The sequence below is a fragment of the Anopheles coustani genome, chromosome 2, assembly GCF_943734705.1.
Source record: "Anopheles coustani chromosome 2, idAnoCousDA_361_x.2, whole genome shotgun sequence".
NCBI classification, from domain to species: domain Eukaryota; kingdom Metazoa; phylum Arthropoda; class Insecta; order Diptera; family Culicidae; genus Anopheles; species Anopheles coustani.
The window spans coordinates 23,815,414-23,832,085 of record NC_071289.1 but is presented as its reverse complement, the minus strand read 5'-3'; the positions used below and the strand labels follow the sequence as shown (position 1 = coordinate 23,832,085).

The following is a 16,672-nucleotide window of genomic DNA, read 5'->3' as shown; positions in this document are numbered from 1 at the left end:
TTAGTTGAATAGAACGACATTTTATCAAATTTTATTTTGTCACATGCAAAAGATTTTTTTGAAATACATTCGAAAGTTGTATTTCCGCTCATTTGGCAACGAGTTCAATTGTTCATTGCAAACAGACCAGCTTCTCGTTCTGAAGGTAGGACAGCTGATTTCGTAGGGAGCGAATTTGAAGCTGCGCATCGTCGAAACTGCCGGAGAGCACCCGGATTTGGTTGTGCATCTCGCGCAGAGCTTCTTCGCGGTTCGAAATGGTGAACGATGCCTCCGCCCGGCAGCGCGCCAGTTCCGTCTCCAGCTTGGCGTACCTTTGTTGGGCCGTCCTGCGTTCCTGCTCCATTCGGTCGTTGGTTCGAGCGATAATCCGGGCGCTTTCCGTTCGGAAATCGTCCAACTCCTGCCGTGCCTGCAGAGCGGATTCGTCTGATTGCTGCTTTTCGGTGACAAGCTGCTTTAGTTGCTCCCGAAGCTGCTCTAGCTCTAGCTGCGAGTGCTGAAGGGCTTGCTGAAGTTCGGCGTCCTTTGCGGCGTGTACACTGGCAAGTCGGTCTTCGAGTGTTTTGGCCTGCTTAAGGGCACGCTCCAGCTCGGAGTAAAGTGTTTGGTTGGATTCCTTCAACTGTTCCGATTTTGCCTCTGCCTCTTCGAGCAATCGAGGATATGGCGTAAGCTCGCGCAGCTTGTCCTGGAACTTGCGCTTGATCAGCTCGACCTCGTGGTTGATCTGGGCCTCGACCCGCTTGTTGGTGTGGCGCAGTTTGTCCAGCTGTAGCCGCTGCTCTTCGGTTTTCTGCTGCGCGTCTAGATATTTGGCCCGGTAGTCCTCGAGTTGGGTCGCTTGCTCGCGGATCAATACCCGAAACTGGTCCTGTTCGTCCAACAGCTCTGTACACCGCTTCTTCAGCACCTCTCGCTCGGTTTCTTCGGGCAACGGATCACTGGGACCTGCCTGGGACTTCGCTAACCGCTCAGACAGTTGCCGACACTCCGTTGTCTTTTTGGTGTACTCGTGCAGCAACAAGCTGTACTGCTTCTGGGACTCCATATCCTTCGGACTTTGGACAACCCGCCCCGATACTGGAGGGTCGTCATACACACAGCTCGACGAACGAGTATTGTTCGGAACCTCGGTTGTCTCCGAATGGCGTAGTTTAGAAGACACCTTTGGTTCGTCCCCTAGCGGGCCCAACTCTTTCTGGATGCACTGTAGAGCCTGCTCCATCTGTTCCAAGTTCTTTCCCAACCTGTCTGTATTCTCGCGATAGAACTCCAGCCTGTGCAGCATGTCGGACTCACAAAAATGCGGCACTGACGCTACCGGTTTCGGATCGCGTTTCGTCCCGCGAACTTCGTTCCCCTGCCGCACCTTGCGTACATCCACCGACAGTCTCTCGAGCCTCGCCTGCAAAATCTCTATGACGCGATCCCGATTGAGTAGCTCCTTCTCGAACCGTTCGGTTAGTTTCGCTTCGCAGATCCGTTCGCCGGAGCTACTGGATCGAGTCGAAAGATTGGAGTCGCAAGAAGATCGCATACCCTCGTCCATCGACACACTCCCCATCGTCCACGGGTTGGCACTGAACTCGTCGACCTTATCCGGGCACAGACGGATCGATTGCCACTCGGCCCCATCAATGCCTTGGCGTTGCTGCTCCGCGATCACTTCCTCTAGCAGCTTGCGCTGCAACTCCGCCTCCTTCTGCAAACGGTTGCGAAGGAACGACAACTCCTCCCGGTCACAGTCCGCCTTCGGCTTCATGGATTCTTTCTCCCGTATCTTCCGTTTCAGCTCCCCCATTATGTTGCTCTGCCGTGCCAGCTTGTGGCGCAGTTTTGCCAATCGCCTTAACGAATCTGGTTTGACACCGTCGGAAGTGGCAGCACCACTCGCCACCTGCGGACCACCGACCGTCGGTTCCCCGCCGAACTCCCCGCTGGGTACCACCGGCAGCTTGCCAAGAATTGTATCCAACACATCCGCAGCATCGTTCGTCACCAACGACTGGTTCGACATCGTTCCCCGTTTCGAAGGATGTTTTCAACAGTAAAATTTTAAAATGCAACGAGAGATTCTATCAATTATTCTAGCGACCTTTCCGAAAACGAAAACGAATTCGATTGGTAAAATCTGGACGCAGTATGAGCGCACTGTGGTTACTAGATTTCGACGAAAAATTCCATAACAACTGACGGACGAAAATGCTTCTGCAAATCACGGTCGTTCGATTGCTAGTCATTACTGATTTACAATTTTGATTTCACTTTCAAGTGAAATTATTCTACGCTTATCGAATATCATTTAATGATAAAAGTGCTCCTTTTGTATTAAGCTCAGAATGAAGTACAGTTTCAGAACTGTGTTGAACTTTTTTTGTAACGAATTCCGTATTGATAAAAATTATTATCAGATAATCTTTTAGCTCAAATAGGTTTGTTTAACGAATACCAACATTTTAGAAACAAATTATAGAATTATTTACTCTTTATTGTTAGTAAAAAAATATGTTTACTTTTGTTGATTTTCCTTTCCATCTGCATTGTTATGAATTTTATGGCCATGATGGTGTTTCGAATCTATACCAACAAAGTAATGGGTAACGGTATTAACATTCCACATTAATCTAAAGCCACCCTAAAGATGGATAATACATAGTGAGGAGTAGAATAGTTCCCCAACTTGTAAGCCCACTTTGTCAAACGAAATGTTACCCAGTAAAAGCGGTACACATACGTTTTGTAAACTTTTTACTTTATTTCATTGAGATTACTACACAGTTTACTTCGCAACTTTGCGCGCAGCTCAACCAGCTCCACCGACCACCAGCCATGTACAAAATATAAACAACGTGCTGGAGAAATGGCGCTCGGTTCGATAAGTTTTACCGTTTAAATTCTATTTCCTCCGGGGCCTACGCGACCCGTTTCCCGCGGGGTTAGCCCGCGATCATCGTTTTGGTTAGGTTTACAATTATCTACACACATCGTTTTGTTCAGTTTACTATATCATCACCAGCGATCGAAGGTTTTCGCGAACCGGACGAGATTCTTGATCCGTTTGGTTTCATCCTTACCGTGCCGTTTGTGCTCGTCGGGATCATGTTTGCTTTATGCGTTCCCAATCGCGTACTACTACTATCCGTCGGCCAACGCTTAATCCTAGCTAGAATTATTTTCGCTACCAGGGAAGCACCGATGTACGGACACGACTCAATCGAAACTAACACTGGATCGACTTGTTTCTTACTTGGGCCACAAGGGGATCGAAAAATAGGAAGCATCTTTGAGTGAATAGAAAATTGAAACTAACACACTATTGCAATGGTAAGGATGTGAAAATAGTTTACGGAAAACAATGGATTAACTAATACATTAAATTGTTCCTTTGCGTTGCGTGTTTTCCACACTTAATGTATAATACTATTTGCTTATCGATTTTTGTATACAATAATGATGACAATAATCTTGCAGCTGCTTCAGTGCAATGTAAAAATATCCTCTTGAAATAACAATACTTGCGAGTTCTGTGTCGAGATCGAGTCGGTTTACGGGAGAACGGTTTTGTATATGCCCTTACACGGGAGGAAAGGGTTCACATCAAGACCAGTGGTTCCATCCGTAGATTTCTCGATTTATGGTAAACATTCGGTATCACGGTTTGCGTTCAGTAGTATTAGTAGCTTAACACGCTATAAGTCGGTAAGTATAAGATTAAGATTTTCTACCCACGGTTGCGCGGGTTCCTTTCCATTTCCTCGCGTTCTTATTGCACTCAGTTTCACACTACCTTGCTTGATCGCACCTTATCCACCTCATCCTAGTCACACATACAAATTGCACACGTTCACACGCACACGCACACACACACACACATGCACAAATTTATTACTAAGAGAAAAATAACACATGGCCGTTAGAAGTACGTAAACTAAGACGGTTTCGCGAAGTACCTAGCGCTTGTCTTTTCCTTTGCTTCTAAAGTGATACTCTGGAGGATGAACAACAACATCCTCCATGGATGGATAATAATTTACTAGTGGTTCTTTGCTACAGATCGTACCGGGAACTCGCACTGATGAGTTTGCCATTTTTTTTACCTATTACATCATAAACGCTTCACAGGAGAACAAAATATTAATGCTTCTTGTCGATCCTTTACGACAGATTAACAAATGCTCCATCTTAACTTAAAAGTGGACTGTGATTCCACTGAAATGAAAATAAATGTTTCGTCTAAAACAATCTTTGCATGTGCCAAAAATATATTCACACACACACAGACACACAGAGTTTGCGATATGCCAATTCTTATACAACCTAATCCTAGTATCAACACTCGGTGGTGTAGAAAAGAAAAAAACACTAATAGCCTACCACGTGGGTTTGGTTTCAAACTGTTCATACACGGTTGTTCGGAGATCAGACAAGCCTCTTCGGAGCCCGTTTTCTAAATTATCCTATCGCAACTCAGTTAGCTAAGCTTGATGATGATGAATCGATACGCACGGTTTCGAACAAGCTAACTTAAGGCAAGGGGGTTTTGTTGTAAGCAAGCTTTAGAGGAGCATGGGAGGAAGCAGCGGGATACATAAATTAGAGCATGTGTGCGTAAAATCGAAAAAAAAGAAAAGAAAACGATAGTTTGCCATTTAAGCGCTGCTACTTTCCGATGGGCGGTTACTTCCAGACTGGCCCTCTGGGTTCCTGTAATTAATTTTCGTTGAGCAAACGGTTGTGTTTTCTCTCAGCACTTCGTTTAATGGCCGCGGTTCTGCGCACCGAGCGGTTGCATCGGAACCTGCTCGAGATGCACCTCGATAAACGGTTGCCGTTCCGCCAGCGGACCAACAACGTCGGCCACCTCTACGCGATGCTGCTGCTGTTGCTGCTGCTGCTGTTGCTGGTGTTGATGGTTGTTCGGATGATGATGATGATGTGGATAATGATGCCTTGCAGGCGATGAGGCGTGGAGAGGTGCACATGCGTTCCCCCCGGCCGCTTGACCTGGCGAGCTACGCCGGCGATGATGATGATGATGGTGACCACGGATTGCGTACGACGGGTAGCTACCGGAGCGTCCCATCACGATCAGTGCCGAAGCCAAAGCAAGCGTCATCTGAGATCGCTGCTTGCCGGGCAATCGGACAAACACCGTCCCGACGGCTGCGTAGTTGTCCGCCGTTGGTTCCAGTGCAATAGGAGCCACATCCGCCGGCTGTTGCTGGTGTTGATGCGCAAGCGAATGCTGGGTCATCGCTGGGTTACTGCTAGCGACGCCGGACACAGATCCACCGGCGTTTGTGCTGGAATGTTTCGAACCACGACCACGCCGTCGATGTGGTGCAGGAGTTGTTCCGCTGCCGTCGGCCCCGTCACGCGACACCGTCGGACACTCGAGTGATAGGTTCACCCGGCCAAACGGTCGCTTGGCCATGTGCAGCATTTCGACCACGTGGCGCCGACGGGCTCGGCGCATATCGGCCGCCTGTTTGGCTTTCCACGCAAGCACGCAGATGGCCAGAAACAGGAAGAAGCACGAAAAGAACACGGAGAAGAACACGAACAGGTGGATGTGCAGCTGGTCCTGGCGGAAGAACACCAACCCGTAACTGGCGGCCGAACCAGACCGTGCCCTTAGAGCGATGTAGAACTTTGTCTGCCCAAGCGCGTGTACCGTGTGGGGCAGCGTTACGACGAGTCGATTCTTGAGGGCAAACACGCGCAGAAGGAACTTGCACTGACGCAGCGTCACGTACGTGATGAGGTCCTTCGCAGTGCGATCCGTCACCAGATAGCCCTCGTACCGTATCTGACCGCCACAGGCTGGGGAATTGCGCTCGCCCGTGGCTGGAGTGTCGGAGAGGCGAATGTTTAGCGGGTGCACCTCGTCCGCTGGGTCGGAGTTCATGACACGGGCGGAAGATGACGCCGATCCGGGACTATCGCGGTACCAAGCGTAACCACCGTCGAGATGAATGTCATGGTGCCCCGTACTCCCATTCGTCTGCACGATGAACGACTCGTCCGTGGGGCTCATGTAGAAGTCCAGCTCACCCTGCGTCACGTCCACGATGAAGCGTATGTCCACGTTCATGTAGCGCGGCTGGATGACGAAAAACACCGTCTGGCCGGCCTTGAGCGGTTGTGGTTTTATTTTACACTCGTCTGTGGGCGATAATATAACACGATGCCATTAATACACAACAATTCACATACAGACATTCCAAATAACGTTTTTGTAGGTCCCGTAATAAAATCTCATCTCAATTTTGGTCACATTTGTTAGCCAACCGTACTGGTTCGCAATATTCAAAACATCCCCAAACTAAGTACGCTTGAAACTTGTAAGGCGTAAAGTTGTACAAGCTCAGCTTGCATGCAAGTTTGCTATGCGATATAGCCTGCTGCTAGACTAGAAAAAAATCCCAACCAACTGTCCCGCAACAGAAGAACAGAATTAGCGTCTTCATTGTCGGTCATGATGCCCTTTGTTCTCGCTTTGAAGTCACTAACTTGCCACGGATGTTTGGTATTTTCACTTTGTCCACAATTATTGAATATGAACAAAATAACTACGTGCATTTACTTTTGGTAAAAACTACCAAACAGCTTTTCCCATTACGTAGCATTGATTGCTATAGGAACCAGCTTGCATTGGGAAAGTGTAAGGATGCTTGGATTAATAAAATACTTTTCATGTTGAAATTGATTTTTGAAGCAATTCCAAATTTACGCGCGGAACCGGGCCACCCGGGCTTTACGAAATACGTTAAAATTAGTCTAGTGAAAAAAAAGATCGACAACGAGTAACTAAGCAAGATTTTTCCTATAAATTAACAGAAAAAAAGCTAAATCAAATGCAACACAAACAGAAGTGATAGCAGAATTTCTTTACACTGTCTTTTAGAATACTGGGATACACGAATTTTCAAGTGCTTCGAAACACATACAAAACACAAATTCATTTAAATCACAGTCATACACAAAACAAAAATATTGTTAAGATGCACAAATCAACCAGAACGCAATCCAGAGCTTTGTCCGCTGGACAACACGCGGAATTCGAAGGATATATTTGGTTCCAATGGTTCGAAAAGTAGCCCAACTTGACTTGGAAAAATTGTTGAATGAATGTTATATTTGACCAACATTTCATATTTCACATCCTAGAAGATAGCTTTCCCCTTAAAAAAAAGCATAGTGCTGCCTGTGTAACCGGGCAAGATAGTAATTCTTAATTCAATCGCTCAATCACAAAACTCACCAATCGTTTTCGCATCGAAGCACATGCGTGACTCAACGGTGATGTGTTTGTAGCACTGATGCCCATTGTACGGGTGGCCCGAGTACGAGTCCTTGCACTTGGTGCACTGCAGCGACCAGCAGTTGTACGCGTGGTTTTTGCCCTTCGACGAGCACGTGTTATCGCTCTCGGTGTTGTTGCCACAGTTGCACTTTTCGCCCGTATTCGGGTCGCACATGTCACCGTGCCCGTTGCACTCGCACGGCCAGCACGGTTTGCCGGGCACGAACCGCCGGAAGTACCCGGGAACGCACGTCTCGCAGCGGTCGCCGTCGGTGTAGTTGCCACACCCGAGACAGATCGCGTCGGCCAGCGGACCCTCCTCGATCAGGTCCTCGATCTGGCCGCGGGAAAGGTTCGCCAGTGCCGATTCCTGATCGCGCCCGATGCACACGTCCGTCTGGCCGTTGCAATGCTCGATGCACGGCACACAGCCGCCACTGTTCCGAGGATCACCCACGTAGAACGGCAAGCATTTATCACACTGCGGACCCTTCGTGTTGTTGTGACACTGCAGGCATCGATCGAGCCGATCCGGTCCGGCGCAGTCCGAGTGGCCATTGCACTGACACTGGATGCTGCAGTTCGCCCCGACGTACCCAAACTCGCAATCACACACGTCCGGCTCCCGGCAGCTGCCCCGCACGCACCCCTGACTGCAAACGGGTACGCATTGGCCACCAACACCACCACCACCAGTACCACCGCCACCTCCAACGACGGTAGCATTGTACCCTGGCGCGCACACGCACTCGTATCCATGCAGATGATCCACACAGCGCTGCGACCGAGCGTTGCAGCTGTGATGCCCGTTGGTGCACTCGTTCTCCGGTGGACACTTGAAGTAATGCCACCCGAAACCCTCCGCCTCGTGCGTCGGTGCCTTGCTGCGCGTCTGGTAGATGGCGGCACAGGTCGAGCCCGCCGGATGATTGGCCGGCCCATCCGCCGACCCTTCCGTGCACACGCCCTCCCCATCGGTATCGTTCCGTGCGCACCATCCGCAGTACGCGTGTCGCAGGCAGCTGGCGCACTGCGTGAAACTAGCACACGGTTCTGGGCAGTGGCCCGCGTCGTTCAGTTGCACCACTAGGCCGCAAATTCCGCCCGAACAGTACAGTGGCTGAAAGGTCGGCGAAATGCACTCGTTCAACTGCGTCGACCAGAGACACTCGGAGCTCGAGCCAGTTCGCGCTCCCGGCGGGTGTTTCACGCAGGCGGTACAGTTCCGGTACGTACTGCATGGCACCGGGCAGGTTTCCAGCGATACATTGCGAGGCGCAGGGGTGGCTTTGGGTGTCACCGGGATTTCTCTCGAACCTGGTTCCTGCTGTTCGTGCGAATGTTGCTGATCGTCGATCGCAGTTTCGTCCGTCGGTTCCACAAGTGCACGACACCCGTACCGTTGGGTAGTTTCATCGCGCTCCCAGCTACAGCCAGGCATCGCGCGACAACCGACACAGTCTCCCGCGACGCATCGAACCCCCGGGCACTGCTCCAGCTCTAGGGTTGCCGTTTGGTTTGTGTAGCAAACCTTCACGAACGCACACTCCACCGATCGCTGCACGCAGCTGCCTTTGGGAGCGCAATCCGGGCACCACTTACAAGGGGATTCCTGCTCGCCGTGCCACGGGTAGGTAGCGAGGCAGGAGGAGCACGTCTTGAACGAACCACAGGCTCGCCGACCGATCCACTCTGCATCGCATGTTGTGCCACTGTTGAACGAGATCGTCCCATTGTAGGTCTCGCACGCATGGTACGAAGCGCCGGTCGAGTAGCAGTGCGATGGCCCATCGGAACTAGGTGCCGCACCGCCCGTCTTGACCGAGCAGAAGCTACACCCGGTGTACTGGCGGCAGAAGTACTTCGAGCCGCTCCACAGATCGCACAGATCGTCCGGCAGCTGGATGCGCGTCACACGACAGTGGTTGCTGCCGTCCCAACCGGCCACCACGTACATGGCACCCCCGTCCGGATCCTGGGCCATCGCCTGCGCGTACGTGTACCCGTAGATGGTGCCCACCTTGTCGGCGTCCTTCGCCAGCCGGATCCACTGATTGCAGCGGTACACGTACGCCACCATCACCTCCTGGGCCGCCGTGAGCGAGCTAAAGTTGGTCGATCGCCCACCGAACACAAGCATGTAGTTTTCGGTTGCGACCGCAGAGTGAAGGTAGCGTGCCGCCGGGACATACTCCCCACCGTGGTAGATGAACGGAGGCAACTCGGCCCACGTCCTACTAGCGACACTGAACGTGTATAACCGATTCGATACGACCGACACGCCGTCAACCGTGCGAATGCCGCCGTAAACATACACCAGTTGGCTAGCGGCATGATAGACGGCCGTGTGGCCGTAGATGCCACCGGGACCCGCCGTACCTTCGCCACTGGGCACCACCGCCGTCCAAACGTTCGTCGCCAGGTTGAACATCCAAACGAGACTCTGTAAGCCCGATTGACCGATCGAGTAACCGCCGATCAGGAGCAGCACCTCCCGCTCGCCATCCCGTACGTAGTTGAGCGTGTGGCCTGCCAGCGCCGGTGGTCGTTGCGCCGTCGTGTTCTCCTGCGCCCACCAAACCACACTCCAGCGTTGCGTCTGCAGACCAAACTGCCACAAATCGTCCAGCGTTCCGTTGCGCGCCAGCCCGCCGTAGATGTAGATCGATTGCCGCGGGATAACGATGTCGGCCGCGTGGTAGTAGCGACCCTGGGGCATCCGGTCCTCGGGGCTCGAGTCGACCGTCACCTGCATCCAGGTGTTGTTGCGCGTATCAAACTGGCGGATATCGTTCAACGGACCGTGCGACAGCGAGTACCCTCCGAACATCCACAGCGAACCACGCCGGTCGGCCACCAGCGAGTGGCCGAAGCGAGGCAACGTCTTGCGCAGATGCTCGAAGCTTTCCGACACGAGGTACGAGTTGAACAGTTCCGTGTACACGACGCTCGATGGACGCACCTCCTGCGAACAATCGTCCCCACCGTACCCGGCCGCACAGATACACCGTCCGTAGGCGGTATCACAAACGCCCCGGCGACTCTCTTCGTTGCAGTCCGATGGGCAGATACGCATCGCACAACGGGGCCCCGTGAAACCCTTAGGGCAAACGCAGCGCTGCCCATCCTCGGTGCAGATGTACGGCCGGTGGCAACTGCCCGTCGCACAGCTCATCACCGAGTAGATCGCATTGAAACCCTGCTCGCTCGAGGGACCTTTCTTGAAGTGTACCGTCAGATGCCCGGACCGTGCTTCCGTAATCCACGAGCCACGATTTTCATTGCAAAACACTGCAATCAGCTGCTTCTGCTGGGCCACCCCGGTCAGGTCCGGTAGGCCGTCATACACGTACACCGCATTCTCCCCACAGGTCACGTTCATCCGGTCCGCTTCGATTTCGATCTGAATGATGGCGTTGCGAAGCTCGGGCGAACCACGCGTCACCTGTGGGCTGACGATCCAAAGGCATTCTCGCGTCTCCTGGCCGCTCCAGCTCGAACGGTGCGATTGAAACGATCCCAGTCCCTGGGTGCCGACTTGCGTGAGAACTCCGCGCGATGCACACTCGTGGTAGCACTGTCCACCGTCCTTCGGTTCGCCGTAGAAATTTCGATTACAGTTCTCGCAGTGCAATCCCTCGGTGTAATCCTGACAGTAGCACTCTCCGGTGCGGCCATCGCAGATCCCGAGCGCCACATTCCCGTGCCCATTGCAATCGCAACGCTGACAGCCCGCCTCGGTGGTTGCGTTTCCGTAGCTTCCCGGGCTGCATCGCTCGCAAAACTCGCCTTCGGTCCAGTTGAGGCAACGATCGCACTTCCCCACACCCTGCAGGCAGGTCGAGTGGTTGTTGCACGCACAGTTAACGCTACAATCCACCCCGGTCCAGCCGAGATCGCACACGCACCGAAAGTCGGGCGCACCCGAGCAATGGCCGTGCACGCACGACTCGTAGCACGTCTGCCGGCAGTAACGTACACCGTCGCCAAAGTAACCCTTGCGGCACTTGCAGTTGTACGAACCGTGCGTGTTGCTGCACTCGGCCTGCTCGTGACAATCGTGCAGCCCCAGCTCGCACTCGTCCACGTCCGGGCACTGCGCATACGCCCAGCTACCGGTTCGAGTTTCCGCCCGATCCGTTCCATTCAGTGACAGTGTGCACTCCTTCGACGAGCGTCCAAAGTCACCCTGCATGCAGACGCCGTTGATCGGGTTGTCCTCGTCGTAGCACCAGCCACAGCTGAGCGAACGCAGGCAGTACGAACAGTTCTGGTGGCTCGCGCACGACTTGCACTGCTGCACGACGACGGGTGGCGGCTCTATTGCCGGCGCCAGCGAGCCACCCCCGAGGGGAAGCGTTTGATCGAGCCACTCCCGGCACATCCCGAACTGGTACTCGCTGGTGTACACGGAGAAAGAGAAGCACTGACTGGTGGCTTCACACCACACGCACCGTCCACGATCGTTCAGGCAGGAAGAGCAATCTGCCCGCTGGTAGCACGGCATCGGACACTGGTCGAGCGTGCGGACCGCTTCCTCCGAGCGTCCACGCCGTGCGCACGTAGCATCCTCCGTCCACCATTCGCACGATTCACCACCGGCTCCGGGTCCCAGGCACTGCTCGCACGAGATATAGTTCGAACAGTTCGAGCAGTGCGCCGGTTGAATCGTAAGGTAGCGCCAGTTCCCAGCGCCATCGCGACACGCGTCCCGCTCGCTTACCTGGCGCGAGAGACACCGGTCCGCTAGCTCGCACCAACCGCACGACGAGTCGGACAGACACTCGAGACAGTTGCCGTACGTCTCGCACGCCGTCCCGTTCGAGTACGGTTCGAGAAACTCGAAGGTGAACGCTTGCAGGGCGCCACCGTAGACGTGCTGGAGGCTCATCTTGCTCAGATCCGGCCCATGGTGCCCGTGGTGGTGGGTATGGTGGGGATGGTGCGCAAATCCAACTTTGTTGCGCTGCGCCCGGAAATCCACGAGAATGTTGGCCCGATCGGGCCACTTGAGCATATCGCAGACGCTCTCGTTGGCGGAGAAGTTCATCGAAAGACCGGGACCACCCGGCGGAAGCGTTGGATGGTGATGGGAGTTGGCCGACGAGCGGCGTGGTGGAACCTGCACCGTACGTAGGACGGCGTTCGCGTGACTAACGCAAGCCTGAAGCCACGCCATCGACTGATCGGGACTCACGGGAGGAAAACGAATGAAGCCGAGCAGACGGGCCACCACGCCCGGCCCCCCAAGCAGCTGTTCCGTGGGCGTGTTCGAGGGTGGTGAGGTGAAGTCGGCCATGGTCGCGTTCACGATCATGACGGCGTCCGGCATGGACACGTTCATCGGGTGGAGATACTTGAGGAACGTCAGTCCGGGTCGTTTGTCGAGGGCAGTACACTCCCGCGGGCTTGTCACTTCCGTACCCTTCGAACCCCACCAGCCCGGCTTTTGCGAGGGTGTGTCCTCCCCGCATACACCATAGTTGTCGTCCTTGTGATGGCAACGGGCATTCTGCACACACCACGTGCACCGATCGAGTCCGAGCTTGTGCGCAATCGACTGTTGATGATGATGGATGGAGAAGGAAGGTGCTTTCGGGTCTAGATCCACCGATGACGTACCGTGCACCAGGCACGAATGACAGTCGCCCAGTACCGAGCAAATGCCTTTGCAGCGTGTCGTCTGCAGGTTCGTGGTGCAGTTGGCACCGATCGTGCGTCCGTAGCAAACACTATCCGCCGAACACCAGCCGCACTCCAAATCGGCCAAACACTCGTTGAACGACGTGTGCCGAGGGCATGCCGCTTCCGGTGTGTCCGAGCCACCGTGCACCACTAACATTACTGGCAGCGAGTAGGCGAGGAGATCTCCGTTCACGTTACCATGGTATCCGCCAACTACGAGTAATGTATTGCCAGCGCGCACCGCAGCCGCGTGAGCAAACACACCCTGTTTTTTCGGGTACCGGAACCGACCGACAGCACCCAGCACCTCCGGATTGATCCAACTGTGGCAGCCGAGATGGTACAGGTACATCTGATTGTCGTAGCATATTTCCTCCTTGTTGTGCTTGTGTGAGTAACCTCCGAATACGAGCAAATAGTTGCCGATGATGTTCGTACTGTGAAAGGCTCGCTCGCGCGGTGCGTATCCATCGTGCAGTGCCGTCCGAGGATACTGCAGTTCCGCCCAGTGCTTGTGATCCAGCTGGAACGCAAACATACGCTCCGAGAGGCGTGAAAAACGAGCCACGTTCGCGACCAAACCACCGTACACGATCAGTGAGTTCGTGGCCCGCTGGTACGAAGTCGTATGCGCCACCATGCGCACGTCTAACGCTTTACCTCCGCGCGGGATCACTTCCTCCCACTGCTCCTCACCACCCCTAGCTGACAGTGCTATGCGGAACAACTTCGGGGAAAACTCTCCGTCCTCGGTTGCACCACCGAAAACGTACAAAAACCCTCCGGCCAGCGTTAGTGTGTGTCGTGTCAGGGGCGGTGGTCGTAGACGCGATTCCAAGCCCCGCTCGAACCACGCACCACCCTGGTGCGACACATTGTACAGCCACAGATCGTTCGCTTGCTGGCCGGTGGAAAGTTTTCCACCGAACAGTACGAAGCCATCGGGGACGGTGGCCGCAGCGTGACCGTAGCGTGCTGCCGGGCGCGACCCATTGCCGTACCCGTCGACGTCGGTCCGATTGTCGGCGAGCGTGTAGATGACGTTGCTCAGAAAGTTCGGTTCCTTCGATAAACCCAACCGGTCGGTTTCGACCTCCAGGAACATCGCCCTCCGGAGCGCTTTCTCTTCCGCCTCCGAGCCGGACGCCTCGGTATGGTTGTGCTCTACGCGCAAACCCCACTCATCCTCCCACTGGTTCTTCGCAAACCGGTACACATAAAGGCTGTCAAGCACTTCGTTTAAATTGTAGCCTCCGAAAACGTACAGCGAATCGGATGGTTGATGGTAGACGGCTGTATGGGCCGCCCTCGGGGGTAGCCCGTTTCTCGACTTTGACAGCCAGTGCCATTCCTTCGGGACAGGGTTGGATCGGTGAAGGCTACACGATTGCCCTACGTAGTCCTGCAATAAAAGAAAAATAATAACCATAAGACAGCCATTGTAGACTGGATTGTGTGAATCATTTACAATCGGCCGCAAAATGGAGCGTACAACTAAAGACGAATTGACGTTTCTAGCACAGCTCGAGGAAACATTAATATAATGCAATCTGTTAAATGTAGTTTTGTAGCAAATTTAAATGAAAAATTGAACACACTTGGTACGTCGTAAGTTTTATTCAATTTGCCATCAATTTGCTCAATATATTACAATATATAAAAAACTGTACACCCAATTTAGAGATGTTGAAATATGGTGCGTTCGGTTTTGTTTTGTAAATATCGGAGGATATAATGAACTTTCATTAAATTTCAAGATCGCAGATTAAAACACGAATGTAATATTCCAAAATCAATAAGTTATACATTTGTTTCCTTTTTAGTTCTCCCGGTAGATAAAAAATCTTCAAAAAGTTGCAATTGTAAGCTCAATTTTGCTCCCGACTGTATATTATTTCCCAAGCTGATTAGTGACCACTTACCATTGAACATTCGCACCGGTCAGTCCTGCACTTCCCTCTGCCCTCTTCCTCGCCACACCGAAACGGACACACCTCCAGACTACAATCCGATCCCATCCAGCCGCTGTCGCAGACACACATATGATCAGCACACCGTCCATTGCCGGTGCAATTGTTCGGGCAGTTGGTGACGAAAAATTCCGCCCGAAAACCTTCCAACACGTAATTCGTGTCACTGTACAGCAGTATGAGCATCTACAGGGACATAAAGAAGATAGGCTCGTAAGCAATAACATAATAGCGGTAACAAAAACGTGACGGTAACACTTACGCTACCGGAGCTGGCGACGACGTGCTGTGGTTCCGTATTCCCACTGAAGCTGCCCAACAGTGGCGACCGAAACGAGTCTCCATCGTAGATGAAGATATAGTCGTACGAGCACTCGGTACCCATGCTGCGAAACTTGAGCGTTATAAATTGACTATCATTTGCCGCCCGTATCAGCCACTCGCAGTGGGAATCCTGGAAAGCGACAAAAGATCAGTGCTAGTCAACAAGAGTTCAGCTTATCAAAGCAACCCCACGGTAAACGCCTACCACGATCACGCGGGCGTACGTACCTGCGTGTAGTTGGATCCGGATGGGCCGTCACTGATTTCCCCATGGGACTGTGTGAAGACGCGTCTTGTTTTATCACAGGACTGCTTCGGTTGGGCAGTTTTGGCCAGCGTATATCCCACCAAGGCGTACGGTAGCAAGTGCAACACCACGATCGCCGATAGGAGTGTCCGCACGGTTATCTCTACACGGCGGCACATTTTTGCACTTGGTGCTTTCTTCTGTTGCGCGCTCGTGCATCTGACGATAACGTTGCTGCGTTGCTGTTCTCCGCACTGATTTGTTTGCGGAGTATTCGCAAACGGCTGCTGCCGCCACCGCGAGCCGTTCATACGTTGATTACATTTTTGCGACTGCAGCGGGGCTAATTGGTTCATTCTACTGGGTGGTAGTCGAGCGAAACGCTGATGGTCGTGACTAATTACTACCTCCGGCTAACTGACGACACGGTGCACGTCTCGGCACCTTTCCACCGCTCGCTTCCGGCAGTGGCAACCGAAAGATTTATTTCTTGCAAGATGGGCTGCTGTTGTGGTGCGCTTTGCGCAATTGATCTATGAATGAATTGATGAAGTCGCTGATGCGATGCCTGCCCTTGCTTATTGTCAGCGACGAGTGCGTTTATGTTTTTCGGGCAAGCAGCTTCACACAGCCTATAGAAATGTCCATTGCACTAGCATTTCCGACGGCTGCTCAAGATGAGCTGCACTACTTGAATGACTTTTACCTATGAATTATTCACCTGTTTTGCATGCGACACACTAGCGGATTGCGAAGGTGCGATGTGTGTGATGGAATCATTGCGCTAGTAACGATGTTACAGCCAAGCATTCCTACGCGTTCTTCCATTTTCACGTGAAGTTGGGTTGTGCATTTTCGGGCGATACCAGCCTCAGGGGTTCTAGAATCACGACAGTTTCATTTGTCTTTTCGTGCACCTGAAAAGTCCTTTCCCTGTTAACATTTGGTAACTTTGCTTCACGTATGCAGACTGCACACATTCCCAGGGGTACGTATTTTGTCAACACACAGCGGAACAGCGTTGCAGCGGATCGCGGTTCACTTTTTTTCACCATCAACAAACCGATTTCCGACCACTGCCATTTTCACCACGCGTTCTTACACTAATGAAAGCTTAGTGCTTGTAACTGATATGTA

At 52.8% G+C, this 16,672-nt stretch overlaps 2 protein-coding genes across 3 annotated transcripts; both read right to left on the bottom strand.

The window, feature by feature from the left end:
* Positions 1–112: 112 nt before the first annotated feature.
* LOC131264118 (cingulin) lies at positions 113–2,020 on the bottom strand. Its single transcript, XM_058266406.1, has one exon. The coding sequence runs from the start codon at positions 2,018–2,020 to the stop codon at positions 113–115; it is 1,908 nt and encodes a 635-aa protein (XP_058122389.1).
* Positions 2,021–2,744: 724 nt separating this feature from the next.
* On the bottom strand, positions 2,745–16,195 carry LOC131267580 (multiple epidermal growth factor-like domains protein 8). 2 transcript variants are annotated; one of them, XM_058270487.1, is made up of 6 exons: positions 15,517–16,195; positions 15,227–15,418; positions 14,917–15,150; positions 8,699–14,396; positions 7,268–8,626; positions 2,745–6,168 (listed from the first exon to the last, which is right to left on the bottom strand). In XM_058270487.1, the coding sequence occupies exons 1-6, from the start codon at positions 15,889–15,891 to the stop codon at positions 4,760–4,762; spliced, it is 9,267 nt and encodes a 3,088-aa protein (XP_058126470.1). In that variant the 5' UTR covers positions 15,892–16,195; the 3' UTR covers positions 2,745–4,759. The 2 variants fall into 2 exon arrangements, with proteins under 2 accessions (XP_058126470.1, XP_058126471.1); XM_058270488.1 differs by having other exon boundaries at positions 7,268–8,617.
* Positions 16,196–16,672: the final 477 nt, after the last annotated feature.

Excerpts from the sequence above, each read along its gene's own strand:
- LOC131264118 (XM_058266406.1), bottom strand. The coding sequence starts at position 2,020 with ATGTCGAACCAGTCGTTGGTGACGAACGATGCTGCGGATGTGTTGGAT.
- LOC131267580 (XM_058270487.1), bottom strand. The coding sequence starts at position 15,891 with ATGAACCAATTAGCCCCGCTGCAGTCGCAAAAATGTAATCAACGTATG. Across the intron at positions 15,151-15,226 it reads TCGTCGCCAGCTCCGGTAGC|ATGCTCATACTGCTGTACAG; the intron begins GTAAGTGTTACC and ends ATGTCCCTGTAG. Across the intron at positions 14,397-14,916 it reads ACCGGTGCGAATGTTCAATG|GACTACGTAGGGCAATCGTG; the intron begins GTAAGTGGTCAC and ends CTTTTATTGCAG.